The sequence below is a fragment of the Muscardinus avellanarius genome, assembly GCF_963383645.1.
Source record: "Muscardinus avellanarius genome assembly, chromosome: 1".
In the NCBI taxonomy this organism is placed as follows: domain Eukaryota; kingdom Metazoa; phylum Chordata; class Mammalia; order Rodentia; family Gliridae; genus Muscardinus; species Muscardinus avellanarius.
The window spans coordinates 51817469-51832951 of NC_137786.1; the positions used below are offsets into that span (position 1 = coordinate 51817469).

Genomic DNA, 15483 nt, shown 5'->3' on the forward strand with positions numbered 1-15483 from the left:
TGTATGTTTCCATTTAAGTGACAAAAGTATTTGTAGCCTCAGTCCTGGCTCAAGTGTGTGGGGGGCTGATTATAACGTAAATGTCACCACTTTTATAGTCTCTGGTGCTGTAGAATAAGATTGATAAATCACAGCTTTCTTCCTGTGACTCATTCGATAAACTACTATACTTTAATCCCACTTTAAGAGAATATTTTTAGTTGTGACTTAATTAAAAGCTTAAATTATCCCAATTTCACTTACCACTATATTCAAGATATAATAATGCAAGAATTACTTCACATATTAGGTGTAACTTGTAATGAGTGTAAGTACAGACTGGTTAGATCAGAGAAAACTAGCATATTAAAGTTCTGATTAAATTTTTTTTATTGATGCATTGTAGTCATACATCTCAATGGAGTACAAAATGGTAGAGGCATACATGCACACATCACCCAGTTAGCCCTTACCCAGTTCCCACTCCATTCCCTTTTCCCCTCCTTCTCATATTTGGCTTAATGATTGACTTTGGTATGCTTGTGAATGAACATCATGTATATTAGCGAATTTTCCTCTTCCCCCTCTCATCCCCCTCTCATCTCCCTCAGTTTGGTTGCCTTATTTGCTCATCTGTAGTTTCTCTTTTTGATTTTCTTTCTTTCTTGTGACTGCTACTATGAAATTGTATCTATGAAATTGCTACTATGAAATTGATACTATGATGTTGTATCATCAATTTCTGCTTATAAACTGTTCTGAAAACTTAAGTGAAAACTTTGCCCATATTTCTCCCAAGACATGATGTAAATACGTGAAGATACCACTTACACATAGAGAATTCAAGACACATGCTTTATTATGATGGGTCAGTTATCTAATACATGGGAGTGTAAAATACACACTGAAAAAATACTAGTAAAAATTGGAAAAAATACATCTAGAGACCTGTTCTTATTCAGTCTAGTATTATTAAGGCTAACCAACTGAATATTAGAATATTTCATTTAAATATACCTTGGCGATTGAAATTTTGTTTTGGCTTTCAAAGGGCCAAAGTTGTTTCTAAACAACTATGGTCTGAGTTCATGATATAAGAGCAATAATTTTAAATCAGTATGGGTTTTTAAGTTAGCTGAATAAGAAAGATTGATCAACTTGTTTATTACATAATTTTCAAAAGCAAGGAAAAATCACTGCATTATGTTTCTGTACTTTGCATGATCTACAGCTCTCTCTCTCTATATATTTTTTGGTGGTACTGGAGTTCTTGGAAACCCTTCTACCTCCGGGCTACACTCCCAGACCTAATTTTTTTTAATATATTTTTATTTGGAAACAGGGTCTCTTAAGCGAGCAAGGCTGGCTCCGAACCAGCGCGATCCTCCTGTCTCTGCCTCCCAAGCGCGGGGATTACAAGCCTGCTCCACCACGCCCGGCTATATTTTATTATATACCCAGAAAACATCTTAAAAGCCTTTAGGAAATATTAAGATAAAATTTAAGAAGTATAGCTTATTTATGTGTACTTGACTGAAAAAGTTAATGGAAACTTACATATTTTGTGGAGGCTGGGTTACTTAGGATTGAACCCAGAGGCATTCTACCTCATGCCCTCAACCCAATTTTACTTTTTATTTTGGAATAATCTCATGAAGTTTTAAAGAGCCTCATGAGGAGGTTGCTGATGCTGGCTGAGAGCCTGCAAACCTCCTTTTTCAGCCTCCCAAGTACTAGAATTGCAGATGTCACTACCACATGGAATTTAGTTTAAATAATGAGATGGTCTTTATTTGCTGAGTATGTTTTTTTTTTTTTTTTTGCCCTAGCCTAGCCTATTTATTTAATGCTTCTATGTGTGTAGCATCACTTACCATGTAATAATTCTCCCTTGGTCTCCACAGGGGAATGTTTCCAGGATGCCTGTGGGCATCAAAACCTATGGATGCTATACTATAAAATAGTATGGAATTTTTATGTAACCTACACATATCCTTCTGCATACTTTAAATCATCACTAGAGCCAGGCGTGGTGGCGCACGCTTGTAATCCCCACGCTTGGGAGGCGGAGACAGGAGGATCACACAGGTTCGAAGCCAGCCGTGCGCACTGGCTTAGGAGACCCTGTTTCCAAATAAAAATATAAAATAGGTCTGGGAGTGTAGCCCGGAGGTAGAAGGGCTTCCAGGAACCCCAGTACCACCAAAAATAAAATAAAATAAAATAAATCATCACTAGATTATTTTTAATGCCTAACAGTAATATAAATGCTATGTAAGTAGTTATTGTACTGTTTAGGGAACAACAATAATAATATTTTAAATATTTGTATGTGTTCAGTACAGTAAATTTTTCAAAAAAACTTTTCCAAATATTTTTGATTCATGGTTGTTTGAATCCACAATGTAGAACTCGTAGATAAAGAGAACTGATAATACTTGAAGAACAAAATGAGTAAATATTTAAAAAGGCCCATGCTGGAGTCAGGTACAGTAAGTGGTGGGGCGCTTGCCTCCTGTGGGAAGCTCTGTGTTTGAGCCTCTGTAGTGGAGAAATAAAGAGCCTGTGTTCTTTTGTGTGGCATGTTTGTAACTCATGTTTGTGGTAATAACTATATCAAACAAGAATATAAAATGAGAAAAGCAAAGTGTCACAAGTCAAAAAATGAAGAAAATGTTTAAGTTGCTAATGCTTTACTTTTCATTCTCCTTGATGTTAAACTCTTCTTGAATTTTTTTAAAAAAATGACTGTTTCAGATATAGATTTCTGTTTTCTAGCTCATGTCTCAGATAAAGTAATCAGTTGTAATATCTAGTATCTACAACTCAGCTATCCGGACTTGTGGGTTTTTTTATTTTTATTTTTAGAGAGAATATATTTATTTTTTTTCAGTTTCTCTTATTTTATTATTCTTATCATTTTCTTTTTTTTCTTTTAACAATTTTTTATTGAACATAAATAGTATACATTTAAACTATATTTGGTGCCCTCTCCCCCCCACCCCCGTTTTCCCTTCCCCCCTCCCACCATTGGTTGTCCAGGTTAACCATGTCTTATTCATAATTTTACACATGTTCAGGTGTAGAGCCTCATTAATCAATATCGGCCTTCCTCCTCTCCTATCTTTCCATTCAAACTTAGCTAGTATTTCCCCTCCAATATCTGGAGTCCCACTGGTATCCTTTTGTGTTTCCTAGTTTGGGCATATTAGAGGAAACATATGTATCTTCTCCTTCTGTGCTTGGCTGATCTCACTTAACATAATGTTCTCCAGGGCTTTTCATCTTCTTGCATCTAACCCCAGTCAGAGTGGCAAGCATAAAGAAATCAAATAACAACAAATGCTGGCGAGGATGTGGGGAAAGAGGAACTCTTTTACACTGTTGGTGGGAATGCAAACTAGTTCAACCACTATGGAGATCTGTGTGGAGATTCCTAAGAAAGGTGGGAATAGATCCACCATATGATCCAGCTATACCACTCCTGGGTATCTTTCCAAAGGGGTTGAATTCAGAGAAATACAGCAACATATGCATACCTATGTTCATAGCAGCACAATTTGTAATAGCCAAAATATGGATTTGTGGTTTTAAAAAGAAGAAAAATTGTAAAAAGAAAACATGAGAGGGCAATTCTTGAGCTTTTGGGATCACTCATTTCCTTGAAAATTCATTGAGAGTTCACATAATGTTGCCTTGTGGAATATGAAAAAAATATAACACATGGTCTCTGCTTCAAGTTACTTATAATCTTAGACAGTGTAGGCCTGAAAAATCAAAGAACATTAGAAAAAAGTTATATGAAAGATGCTGTATGAGTTACTTATCAAATGGGTAATGCAGAGGTCTTGTATTACTGGAAATTCAGAGGGCAAAGTGCTTAGTCACAGAGGTTAGAGAGTGGTCAGAGAATGGTTCATATTGGAAGTGTGAATGCCGGTGAATAGTCCTCTGTCAGAGGAGTAAGTGGGGCAAATATCTTCTCCCATTCTGTTGGCTCTTAACTGAGGTTCTTGACCATTTCCTTTGCTGCACAGAACCCTTCACTTTAATGGAATGCCACATATTGATCTGCCTTTTAGTTTCTTGTGCCTTTGGGGTCTTATTGAGAAAGTTTTTACCTGTGCCTATGTGTTGCAGTGTTGGACCTATGCCCTCTTCAAGGAGGCACAAGATCTCTGGTTTAATGTCCAAGTCTTTGACCCATCTTGAATTGAAGGGTGAGAAAGTAGGGTTTATTTCCATTTTTCTGCATATGGTTAAAGGGTTTTGCCAACACCATTTGTTGAACAGGTTGTCTTTTTTTTTCAGTGTATGTTTTTGGCCACTTGGTCAAAAATCAATTGGCTGTAAGTGTGTGGATTTGTTTCTGAGTCTTCTATTCTGCTCCATTGGTCTATATATGTTGTTGTGCCAGTACCATGCTGTTTTTATTACTATGGGTTTGTAGTATAGTTTAAAGTCAGGTATTGTGATTCTTCCTGTATGGTTTTTGTTGCTGAGAACTACTTTGGCTATTCAGGGTTTTTTGTTGTTCCAAATGTATTTAAGGACTGATTTTTCTATGTTTGTGAGGAATGACCTTGGTAATTCAATGGGTATTGTGTTGAATCTGTAGTTCACTTTTTGTAAATATGACCATTTTGATATTTATTCTGCTTATCCATAAATATGGAAGATCTTTGCAAGGGAACTAAATAGACACTTCCTAAAAGAAGAAATTCAAATGGCCAATAAATGCATGAAAAAATGCTCAACATCATTAGCAATCAGAGAGATGCAAATTAAAACTACCCTGAGATTTCACCTAACTCCCAACTAGAATGGCAATCATTTAAAACACAAACCACAACAAATGCTGGCAAGGATGTAGAGAAGTAGGAACTCTATGACATTGGTGGTATTGCAAATTAGTGCAACTACTTTGGAAAACAGTATGGAGGATCCTCAGAAGAATGGGAACAAGCTTACCATATGGTCCAGCAATTCCACTTCTTGGTATCTACTCAAAAGAATGGAAACCAAACTACCAAGCTAATGCATCCGTATCTATGTGCATAACCACACAATTCACAATTGCCAAATTATGGAACCAGCCAAGACATGTTTATTGACCGATGAATGGACTAAAAATCTATGGGATATGGATACATTGGGATTTTACTCAGCCATAAAGAAAAACACAATTACATCATTTATAGAAAAATGGATGGGACTGGAGGATATTATGCTAAGTGAAATCAGTCACAAAAAATAAGAAATTGTATGCTCTCCCTTATAAGGGAAAACTAGGGAGAACCAACGATCTTCCTGTCTCAGCTTCCTGAGTAGAGGGATCTCAAGCGTGTGCCACCACGCCCAAATTGTTTGTCTTCTTAATAAGTTTTCAGCATTCTTTGTATACTCTAGATTGAAATCTTGTACCAAAGATATATTTTACAAATATTATCTTCCAGACTATGACATGTTTTTTCTTGACAGTATCTTCAAGAGCAGAGATTTTTATCAGCACGTTGTAGTTAAAAAGTTAACCTAAGAGCCGGGCATGGTGGCAAATGCTTGTAATCCCTGAGTTTGGGAGGCTGAGACAGGAGGATCACGCAGGTTTGAAGCCAGCCTTAGCTGGCTTAAGAGACCCTGTTTCCAAATAAAATATAAAATAGGTCTGGGAGTGTAGCCCAGAGGTAGAAGGCCCCTGAGTTCCATCCCCAGTACCACCAAAAAAAAGAAAAAAAAATTAAAAATAAATAAATAAATAAATAAATAAAATTAACCTAAGAATGTATGATAAAGAATATTAAATTATTTATCCTATCTAATCTATCTTTCTGTATTTAAGCACACTAATAATCTTCTGAAAAAAGTTTTTAGTGTGGACACAGGTAAAATTTTTGCATTAAGAAATATATTGTAGCCAGGCGTGGTGGCGCACGCTTGTAATCCCTGCACTTGGGAGGCAGAGACAGGAGGATCGCACAGGTTTGAAGCCAGCCGCACTGGCTTAAGAGACCCTGTTTCCAAATAAAAAGTATAAAATAGGTCTGGGAGTGTAGCCTGGAGGTAGAAGGGTTTCCAGGAACCCCAATACCACCAAAAAAAAAAAAAAAAGAGAGAGAGAGAGAGAGAGAGAAAGGAAAGAAAAAAAAGAAATAATATTGTAGTCTTTGGAGTCTTGTGCATTGTACATTGGATGAATGAGGGAAATTGTTACATAAACAAATGAGTATTTTATGTGTATGTAGTGGTTGCTTTGTACTGAGAGAAAACTCAAACTTTGAGGCGTGATTTATTAGTAAGTATTGATTTTATTTGGGGGAAACAGGAAAGGGTGCACTTAATCTCTAGCAGAAGCTGAGCATAGTTTTTCAACATTTACCTTTAAGGTTTAAATTATAATTTTTTTCTTTCTTTTTCTTTTTGCAGTATTAGGGATGGAACCCGGGGACATTCTACCTCCGGGCTATACCCCAGCCCTATTTTTTATTCTTTATTTTGAAACAGGGTCCTGCTGAGTTGCAGTTTCAAAGAGCCTCACTAATAGCTTAGGCTCTCCATTAACCATGATCCTCCTGTCTCAGGCTCACAAATGCTGGGATTAAAAGTGTGTGCGCCACCATGCCCGGCTTAAATTATAATTTTAAAATAGTTAGACACACTGTGTCTTGTGTTCAATGTGTTTTTCCCCTCTGATATTATGGTTTATTCTTTAATGCCTTTTGCATTTGGACACTTAGCTTATGCTTTTTAGGTTTTGGTTACTATATTGCGAAACTAAATGTTAATATGTTTCAGCTTGATTTCCATCTCCCCCACCCCCCAGTGTCTTATTTAAAGAGAAATGAAAGCTTCTGAGTTAGAAAAAAGTGTGTGTGTGTGTGTGTGTGTGTGTGTGTGTGTGTGTGTGTAAGCTTTCTTTTGTATTTCAGAATGAAAAACTCTCTTTTACTTCAAGATATATTTAGATTTAAAAAAAGAATTTCCTGTTAAAACACTCCAGTTAATTTGGGTCTTTTGTTTGTTTGATTGTCTGTTTTATTCTAGTGTTATCCAAGATAAGTTCTGTGGAATTATAAATATCTCAGTGGAAGGCCTACATGATGTCATGACAGAAGATCCTGAAACAGGAACTTATAAAGAGTAGGTGGATCATTTACTTAATCACATTTGGATTTGGGGAATAATTAAATACATGCTACTTTTTTTTTATTATTACCATATAAGCATAATATAAACATTCAATATTCTATACAGAATTTTTTATTATTTTGCTTATATATTTATTATTTGATCTTGGAGTTAGGTATATTACAGTGATAGTCTGAGCATCTTTGTAATCATGATTTTTAATAAAGCTTGAGATCTTTTTTGTGTTTGTGGTGCTGGGGATGGAACTCAGGGGCATTCTGCCTCCGCTTGGGAGGCGGAGACAGGAGGCTCACGCAGGTTTCCAAATAAAAATATAAAAAATATGTGTCTGGGAGTGTAGCCCAGAGGTAGAAGGGTTACCAGAAACCCCAGTACCACCACCACAAAAAAAAAAAAAAAATTGTATCTTTTTATGGTTAGTATACCTGTCCTTATTACTGCTAATAAAGAGCATATTTCATATACTGGTAAACAGGATTTTGTGAGATTCTGTACTACATGACTTCTCATTCATAATATTGAGCTTGTTTTCTTTGCTCTTCATAAAGCCATTTATAGCAAACAGAATTGCCATTTGAGTCATATTTTGCTGAAAAATATGAAAAGCAGATATGGTGTTAAATCTTAGCATATATAAAAATGTGTTTGGCATGTCATTTAGTTAATATAAAAGAGAACATTGATTTTTGTGACTATAAACTAAAAGTAATAAATGATTCATGTAGGCAATTCTTTAAAAAATATTATGGGACATGCCTGTAAGTATTGTGTTTGTGAACATTATGTAACAAATTTTACAAGTATTCGTAAAATCATTGGAATATGTTCAGATGTTCCTTGCCCTTTGGAATATATAATTTGTTGAGAGAAAGCTATGCCATATAGCACAATGCATACACTACAGTGAATTAAGGTAGTTATATATGTTTTGTGAAGAGCACATAACAGAGTAGAATTCTAGGTCTTGCTTTAATAGAAAGAAAAAAAAGGATCGTATAGTAGAGTCTTCAAGGAGAGCTAAGGGTTAGAGTATAGGAGGTAAAACAAAACTATAATTCATTTTAACTGAAAGAAAGGAGAATCTGGAAATTGTTAGAAATAAAGTTCAGAAATTACCTACTTATAGTGTCATAATATTAAAAATCAGGATACCACAGCTGAGAAAAGTGCATTGATTCAGCAGATTTGTGGAAGAGTCAAGACAGGATAGATCTTTTTACTCAATATGCCAAGTTCAGCATAAAGTAAAAGTTGGTTTGGAAAGGGAAATGCTGTTAGTAATGAAAACAAACTGACTAGGGGACCATAGAGTGATCCAGGCTGGAAAGGTCTAGACATGAGGCTTAATGCTCATGGGCAGCTAGAGCATATGACTGGTCAGTTTTCTTCCTTTTTCACAATTGTTTGGCAATTGATTTTATCCCAGTGTGTTATTCATTGTGTGCAAGTATAGTGGAGAAACAAATGACCCATCTTTTCTGAATCTCAGTTTCTAAGAGTAGCTACATTGGATCGCAGATAAATCTTCCTACTCCAATTGTGTGGGTTACATAGAGTCTATAAATTACAGTCCATAGAACCATTGGATGCAATTCAACTTTCAGAAAAGTTCATAAAGTATATATAAAATATATACTTCTGTAGCTAACTTAACTTCTAGCTTCCCCTTCTGTTTATTTAAACAGTTCACTTAAGGAAAGTTAATCTTTCTGGTTCTGTTGAATTCTTAATGTATTCTCAGTTGAGAATAAATTAGAACAAAGGTCAAAAACCCTATTTTCTTTACCTACATAAGTAGTTTACTAGGGTTCTCCAGAGAAACAGAACATGCATATGGTTTATTATTTAAAATCATTGGCTCGCGTGATTATAGAAGCTGAGACATCTTAAATCTACAGTGGCAAACTGGAGGCTACAGATAGCAGTTAGTATGAGTTCCAATCAAAGTCTCAAGGCAGAAAAACCTCATTTCCCAGCCTGGTGCTGGCACGAATAAATTCTCCCTTACTCAGCATTTTTGTTCTCTTTAGATCTTTAGTGGATTGCCTGAGGCCCATCACAATGGGGAGGGCAACCTACTTTACCAAGTTTACTGATTTTAATACTAATCTCATATAAAAACAGCCTCAGTCACTCACCCAAAATAAGGTTTAACCAAATTTCTGGGTACCTAGAAGCTCAGCATAGCTGACATATGAAATTAGGTCTCTATCTTCAGACTTATTTGTGTCAGGCATGTGCTATGTAAGGAAGCAGCTGAGTCTCCTGAAAGTGCTCACAACCTAAAAGCCTGTTAAAACTGGGAAACTACTGCACTGGAGGTGGGGGAGCTATTTAGGTAGCTGTTACAGTAATCTTACATAAAATAATTGTGGTATACCTAAAAGCCTATGCTTATTTTGCAGCTTACTATGTCCTTATAGCATATTTATGTTGGCATTTTAAAATTTAGGTATAACAGTTTGTGTGGAAACAATGAACATGAGCTTTTATTTGCTCTTTTAATTATCCCATTTCTTTATTTTACCTAAGAAAATTGTATATTTCTGGGTAAACGAATAGTCAACAGTGGATATTATTATTCCTGATGCCAGTATTTCTTGGGAATGGCATAGAAAATTAATTCTATTAGAAGAAAGGGGAGTTTCACTTTTTTTTGTTTTTATTCTTTTTTAATTTTTTTATTGGTGCACTGTATTCATACGTCATAATGGGATAAAAAAAATAACTTTTGTAGACATACATGTACACATCGCCCAATTAGCCCCTACCCGATCCCCACCCCGTTCCCTCCCTATCCCTCCTTCCCATGCTTGGCTTAGTGGTTGACATCTAGTATTATAGCAATTTATTCAAAATTAACAATGATAATCTCACATAACAGTTTCATTTGTCTGATACCAAGCTTTTGATGACTTAAAGATAACATTTCAATATTTCTTTTTGTTTTCTTTCTTACCAGAGAATATTTTTTCCTTTTTTTTTTTTTCGGTGAAACTATCATACATTTATTTATTTATTTTTCAGAAAAAAAATCTATCCTAATATGGAATATGGACTCTAGATACGCAAAACGATCTCGAAAAAGAACAAAGCTAGAAGATGTATATTTTCTGATTTCAAACCATATAAAGCTACAATAATTGAAACAGTGTAGTACTGTTCTAAAGGCAGATATATAAACCACTGGAGTAAAATAAAAGCCTAGAGATAAATTCTTCCACATATTGTCAAGTTATTTTTGACAAGGTTTACACAAACATTTGGTGGAGGAAATAATAATCTTTTAACTAAATATTGTTGAAAAATAATAATTACATTAAAAAGAATAAAATTGGACCCTTACCTAACACCATATACAAACATTAACTCAAAATAGATAAAAGACCTAAATATAAATCTTACGACTATAAACTTTTAGAAGAAAATCTGGGTCATTAAACCTCACAACATTGAAATTGGCAGTGATTTCTTGGACATGATTTCAATGGCACAGGCAACAAAAGGGTAAACAAACTCCCTAAAAAATAAAAACAATTGTATATCCAAAGACAATGTAAACAGAATTAAAAGTTACTGATAGGATGGGATAAAATATTTCCAAATGCTATGTCTGAAGGTATATTAATATTCCAACTAGAAATCCTAAAAATTAGCAACAATAAAAGCAAACAATACAATTTAGAGCTATGTAAAAGACTAACATAAATAATGAATCTCCACAGATAACCAATCTTAGTTGTCTGTTGGATGGAAAATCTTGTTTCTCTGGTTCTGGTGTGTGTTACCTATTTCTTCTTTGTACTTAATCTCTTTGAGTATTTTCTCTAGTGCTGGTTTTGAAGACATAAATTCCTTCAGTTTCTGTTTGTCGTGGAAGCTTCTTATTTCCCCATCTAATTTGATAGAAAGTTTTGCTGGGTAGGAAATTTTTGGCTGGAAGTTGTTTTCTTTCAGAGTTTGGAATATGATACTCCAAGCCCTTCTGGCTCTCATGACTTGGTTTGGGAAGTCTGGAGTGATTCTAATTGGTTTGCCTCTGAATGTCACTTGGCCCTTTGTTTTTGTTGCCTTTAAGATTCTCTGCTTGGCTTCCACATTGGTCATTTTGACAATTATGTGGCGTGGGAATCCTCTTCTCCGATCCTGTCTAAAAGGAGTTCTATAAGTTTCCTGGACCTGTGTATCGACCTCTTGCCATTCTATGTTTGGAAAATTTTCTGCTATTACTTCCTTGAAGAGCTTGTTGATCCCTTTGGTTTCACCTTCTTTTTCCTCCTCTATTCCAATTATTCTTAGGTTAGCTCTCTTAAAATGGGCCCATATTTCTTCAATGTCAGATTCCTGCTGTCGGATTTTTTTTTCTAAATTAGAAACTATGCGTTCATTTTTGGAATGATCATCTTCTAAGAGTGAGATTCTATTCTCTATGTGGTCTAATCGGTTGTTTGTTCTTTGAAATGAGGACTTTACTTCATTAATTGCATCCTTTATCTCTTTTTGGCTCTCTCTGAATTCTTTTCGAAACACCTGTATTATTTCTAAGGTTATTTTTCTGATTTGATCTTCTAGAAATCTCTGAATTTCTGTTTTATCGGGTTCTGATGTTGTGGGGTTGTTGGCATTCATTGCTCCATTGTTATTCCTCTTTCCCATGATTTCGGAAGTTTGTGCCTTCTCTTGGTTCTTCCCTTGGATCACTACGACTTAACACTTAAGGTGTTCTGGATCTCGAGTCTGTGGTATCTCAGTGCCCACTAGTCCTTTACTAGGTTGTATGGCAGAGTCTCAGACCCAGGGAGTCAATCGAGGCTGTTTTAGACCATGGGGGGGGGGTGCCAGGTTGGGCGTTCTCCTATGGTGTGATATCTCTGCCACTACCACTCCCCCACTGGGTCAAGTCCCTGGGAGTACAGTACTGGGATTTCTTCTCTAGGGGCCGCAATTTGACTCACTGTTGTTGAGTGTGCTGATGGAGCTGTAGTGGACTCAGTGAATTCTCTGCTGCTGCCGCCGGTGGCAGTATGGCACCGCTGTCACACCCTCAGCCGTGAGGCTGGCGTATTTCTTTTCTGGTTTTGAGCTCCGAGTCCCTGCAGAGTGTGCAGAGCCCAGCCCCTGGGAGCTTAGATATTTCCTGCGCCGAAAAATCTGCCGAATTCCGCCCGGCCTTTCCGCAGTGGCTCACCTCGGCTTGCTTTCCGCCGCTCCTCTCTGGATCCTGGTGGGCTGTTGAGTGCATTGGTCTAGAGCTGTCCAGTGAACTCACCGCTGCCGCCGGCAGTAAGGCGCTGCTGCTTTTGCTGCGTCCTCAGGCATGAGGCCAGCGTATCTCCTCTGTGGCTCTGAGCTCCGTTTTGGGTCCCCCTCCTCTCTGGAGCCTGGTGCTGCAAAAGAAGATGGCGCCCACCGCTCTGCGCCGCGGCTCCGGCTGTAGCACTGCGGTCTGGTTTCTTTCTGGTGTCTCGTTTTTCCAGACCTTTTTTTCTCTGTCCCTTGTATTTACATTTTTTGTTTCTCTGCTGATGGTGTTTTCTGGCTATGAAAGGCGCTGATTTTGTTGTAATAGAGCTTGGTTGTTAGCGGGGCTCATAAGTCCTGCTTTTCTCCGTCGCCATCTTCCCGGAAGTCGGAGTTTCACTTTAAGAGTTTATGCAAACTAGTTTTTTTTTTTTTTAACAGTATTGGGGATGGAACCCAGGGGCATTTTCCTCCATGATATACCCCCAGCTTAATTTTTTATTGCTTATTTTGAAACAGGGTCTAAGTTGTAGAAGTCCCCACCAAATAGCTGAGGCTGGCCACAAACCTGCAATCCTTCTGTCTCAGCCTCCCAAGTACTGGGATTATAATTGTGTACCACCACACCCGGCTTAGATTTGCCTATTTATTGCTATTTTATTTTTCATTTAGTAGAATTTTTCTTTCACTGAGCCAGGGAAGTGTATTAGTGAGGCTAGAGATTGACCTTCTTCTGCTCATCTGCTTAGCACGCTTGTTTCCCCTTTCTTTCCTTATATAATATTTCACCATCAGGAATGTTGGGAAATGAAATTGATATCCCCTTGCCAAAATTTGAGAAGGAAGAAGAAACTTAGCCAGCATTTTAGGAAACACAGAGGCAATAAAATTGATTAAAAAGTGACTCATAAATTGTGTATTTTATAGCTCGAGAGAGTAAAACATACCAGCTATAAAGGAAGTAGTCTTATTTGAAACAAGGAAGCTTTTTAAGGACTTTTCTTTCTTAGTTCGATATGCTGCACACCCAATGGCTCTTCAGAATCTAACAGAGAATGCTAGAAGCAACCTCAGTTCCTCATTCTGATGTTCTGTGTAGGCCTTAGGGACCTCCTTGGGGTCTTTCTCCAATTTCACCCTCTCATTCATACTCCCCACTTCCTAAAATTCACAGCCCAGTTTCTTGCAGAATAAATTGCCGGACCTCTATTCTGTGCTGATTCATAATCGACAGCACTCCTAGTTTTCTCCTGCTCCCTGGATTGCTCATCGTCCCCAGCATGCCATGCACTGTCATGGCCTGGCTAGTAATATTTCTTCTTGATGTGTCATTTCCTCAGCCTCGCCAGCAGATACTTACCTCTAAGATTCTTTTCTTTTCCTTTTTTTTTTTTTTTTTTTTTTGGTGGTACTGGGGTTCCTGGAAGCCCTTCTACCTCTGGGCTACACTCCCAGACCTATTTTATACTTTTTTTTTTTTTTTTTTGAAACAGGGTCTCTTAAGCCAGCGCGGCTCGCTTCAAACCTGTGAGATCCTCCTGTCTCTGCCTCCCAAGCGCGGGGATTACAAGCGTGCGCCACCACGCCTGGCTTAAGATTCTTTTCTAGACTTAAAGAATTTGTTGCCTCTTTCTCTGTTCCTTTATGACACTTTTCTCTACTCCTAACATACAATGTTCAGTTGCTTATATTGAGACCATAAGAAGATTTGAGACAACATGTAAGGAAACCACATACTATACTCATTGTAATAGAATGTTATTAACATTGGATTGAGGGAGCTCAGATAAGAAACTCTGGGGAAGTCTGTGGTGTCTGGATAGAAAACTTGTTACCTGTGTGTTGTCTGCCAGTGCATAAAAGAAAAACATTAGGGGTTACATGGTTCTTATTTTCAAGTAGAAGGAAATAAGTTTATCAGGATAAAGAAACTGTTTCTTGGCTGGGACCCAGAAATGAAATATTCATAAGGTATTTATATAAGGGACTTTAGAAGAACTTTCGGCTCTAACAATAAAGAATTAGTCTCTGACAACAAAATGACTATAGGTGAGTGGCTATAGGATTAGCTAATTGTAGTCTTCTCAACCTCAAAGAACCCGTTTTTTTCTATTGTACCCCTTCAGTACACTAATCTCATCTGCAGGCTGTCTTCCCTCTCTATACCAAGTAGTTGTAAGCATGGCAATTAGTGATACTGCAGTGGCAGACAAGTTGTCTTCTTTTTCTTCAAAAAAGGTAAACCTTTTCTAGAAATCATTTTGTCAAGACAGGGGTAGTGGCACACACTTGTAATCCCAGTACTTGGGAGGCTGAGACAGGAGGATCACAGGTTTGTGGTTAGCCTTTGCTACTTACTGAGGCCCTCTGTAACTTATTGAGACCCTATTTCAAAAATAAAGAATTAAAAATAAGGCTGAATGTGTAGCTCCTAGGTAGAATGCCCCTGGTTTCAATCCTCAGTACCACCAAAACAAACATTTACTCAGACTTTCCCTTGTATCTCATTGTCCAGAATTCTTTATACATGTCCCTGCTGAAAGTAGTCATGGACCATGGGAACAGGATCACCAGCATTGCTTATTGAGCCACTTGTCCTGAGACTGAGATCAGCTTTTTCCAGAAGCATATGGTAGCATCGAAGAAGGAAACTGGAAAGATTAATGGGGTTTTTTTGTTTGTTTGTTTATTTTTTGTTTTTTTTTTTTTTTAACTGAGGAAGTCAAGCAACCTAAGTGTCCACTATGGAGACCAACTAAATAATGTCTGTTTAGTTTTATGTGAAGTGATCCATAAATGGATTCTTAAATCAGCCTACCTGAAAAGCTACTTACATAGCATCAAAAATAATGATGGTTGAAATCAGTTTGATGAGTGTTAGAAAGATATAAATAGAAGCAATTTGGGTAATTTTTCCTGGTACAAGACTGCAATTAACAAAGTGCCTGTGTGTCCCACTTCTCAACATTAGTGTTATGGTTGTAGCGGCACTGTGGGCTCTTTTCCTCGATTCAAATAGGTAAGTTGAATTGAGAAATTAAAACTAATAAATCGGTAGCAGCTTAAACAAATTTTATTACAAGGTCAATAGGAAATAGAAAGGAAAGAGAAGAAGAG

At 37.1% G+C, this 15483-nt stretch overlaps 1 protein-coding gene across 1 annotated transcript in view; it reads left to right on the forward strand.

The window, feature by feature from the left end:
• Window positions 1–15483, forward strand: part of IPO11 (importin 11) — a gene marked incomplete at both ends in the record, with an annotated part of 185985 nt that overhangs the window by 142658 nt on the left and 27844 nt on the right. Inside the window, one exon of the mRNA XM_080703434.1 lies at window positions 7021–7116. Coding sequence (XP_080559560.1) covers window positions 7021–7116 — 96 coding nt within the window. The remainder of the gene's footprint in view (window positions 1–7020; window positions 7117–15483) is intronic.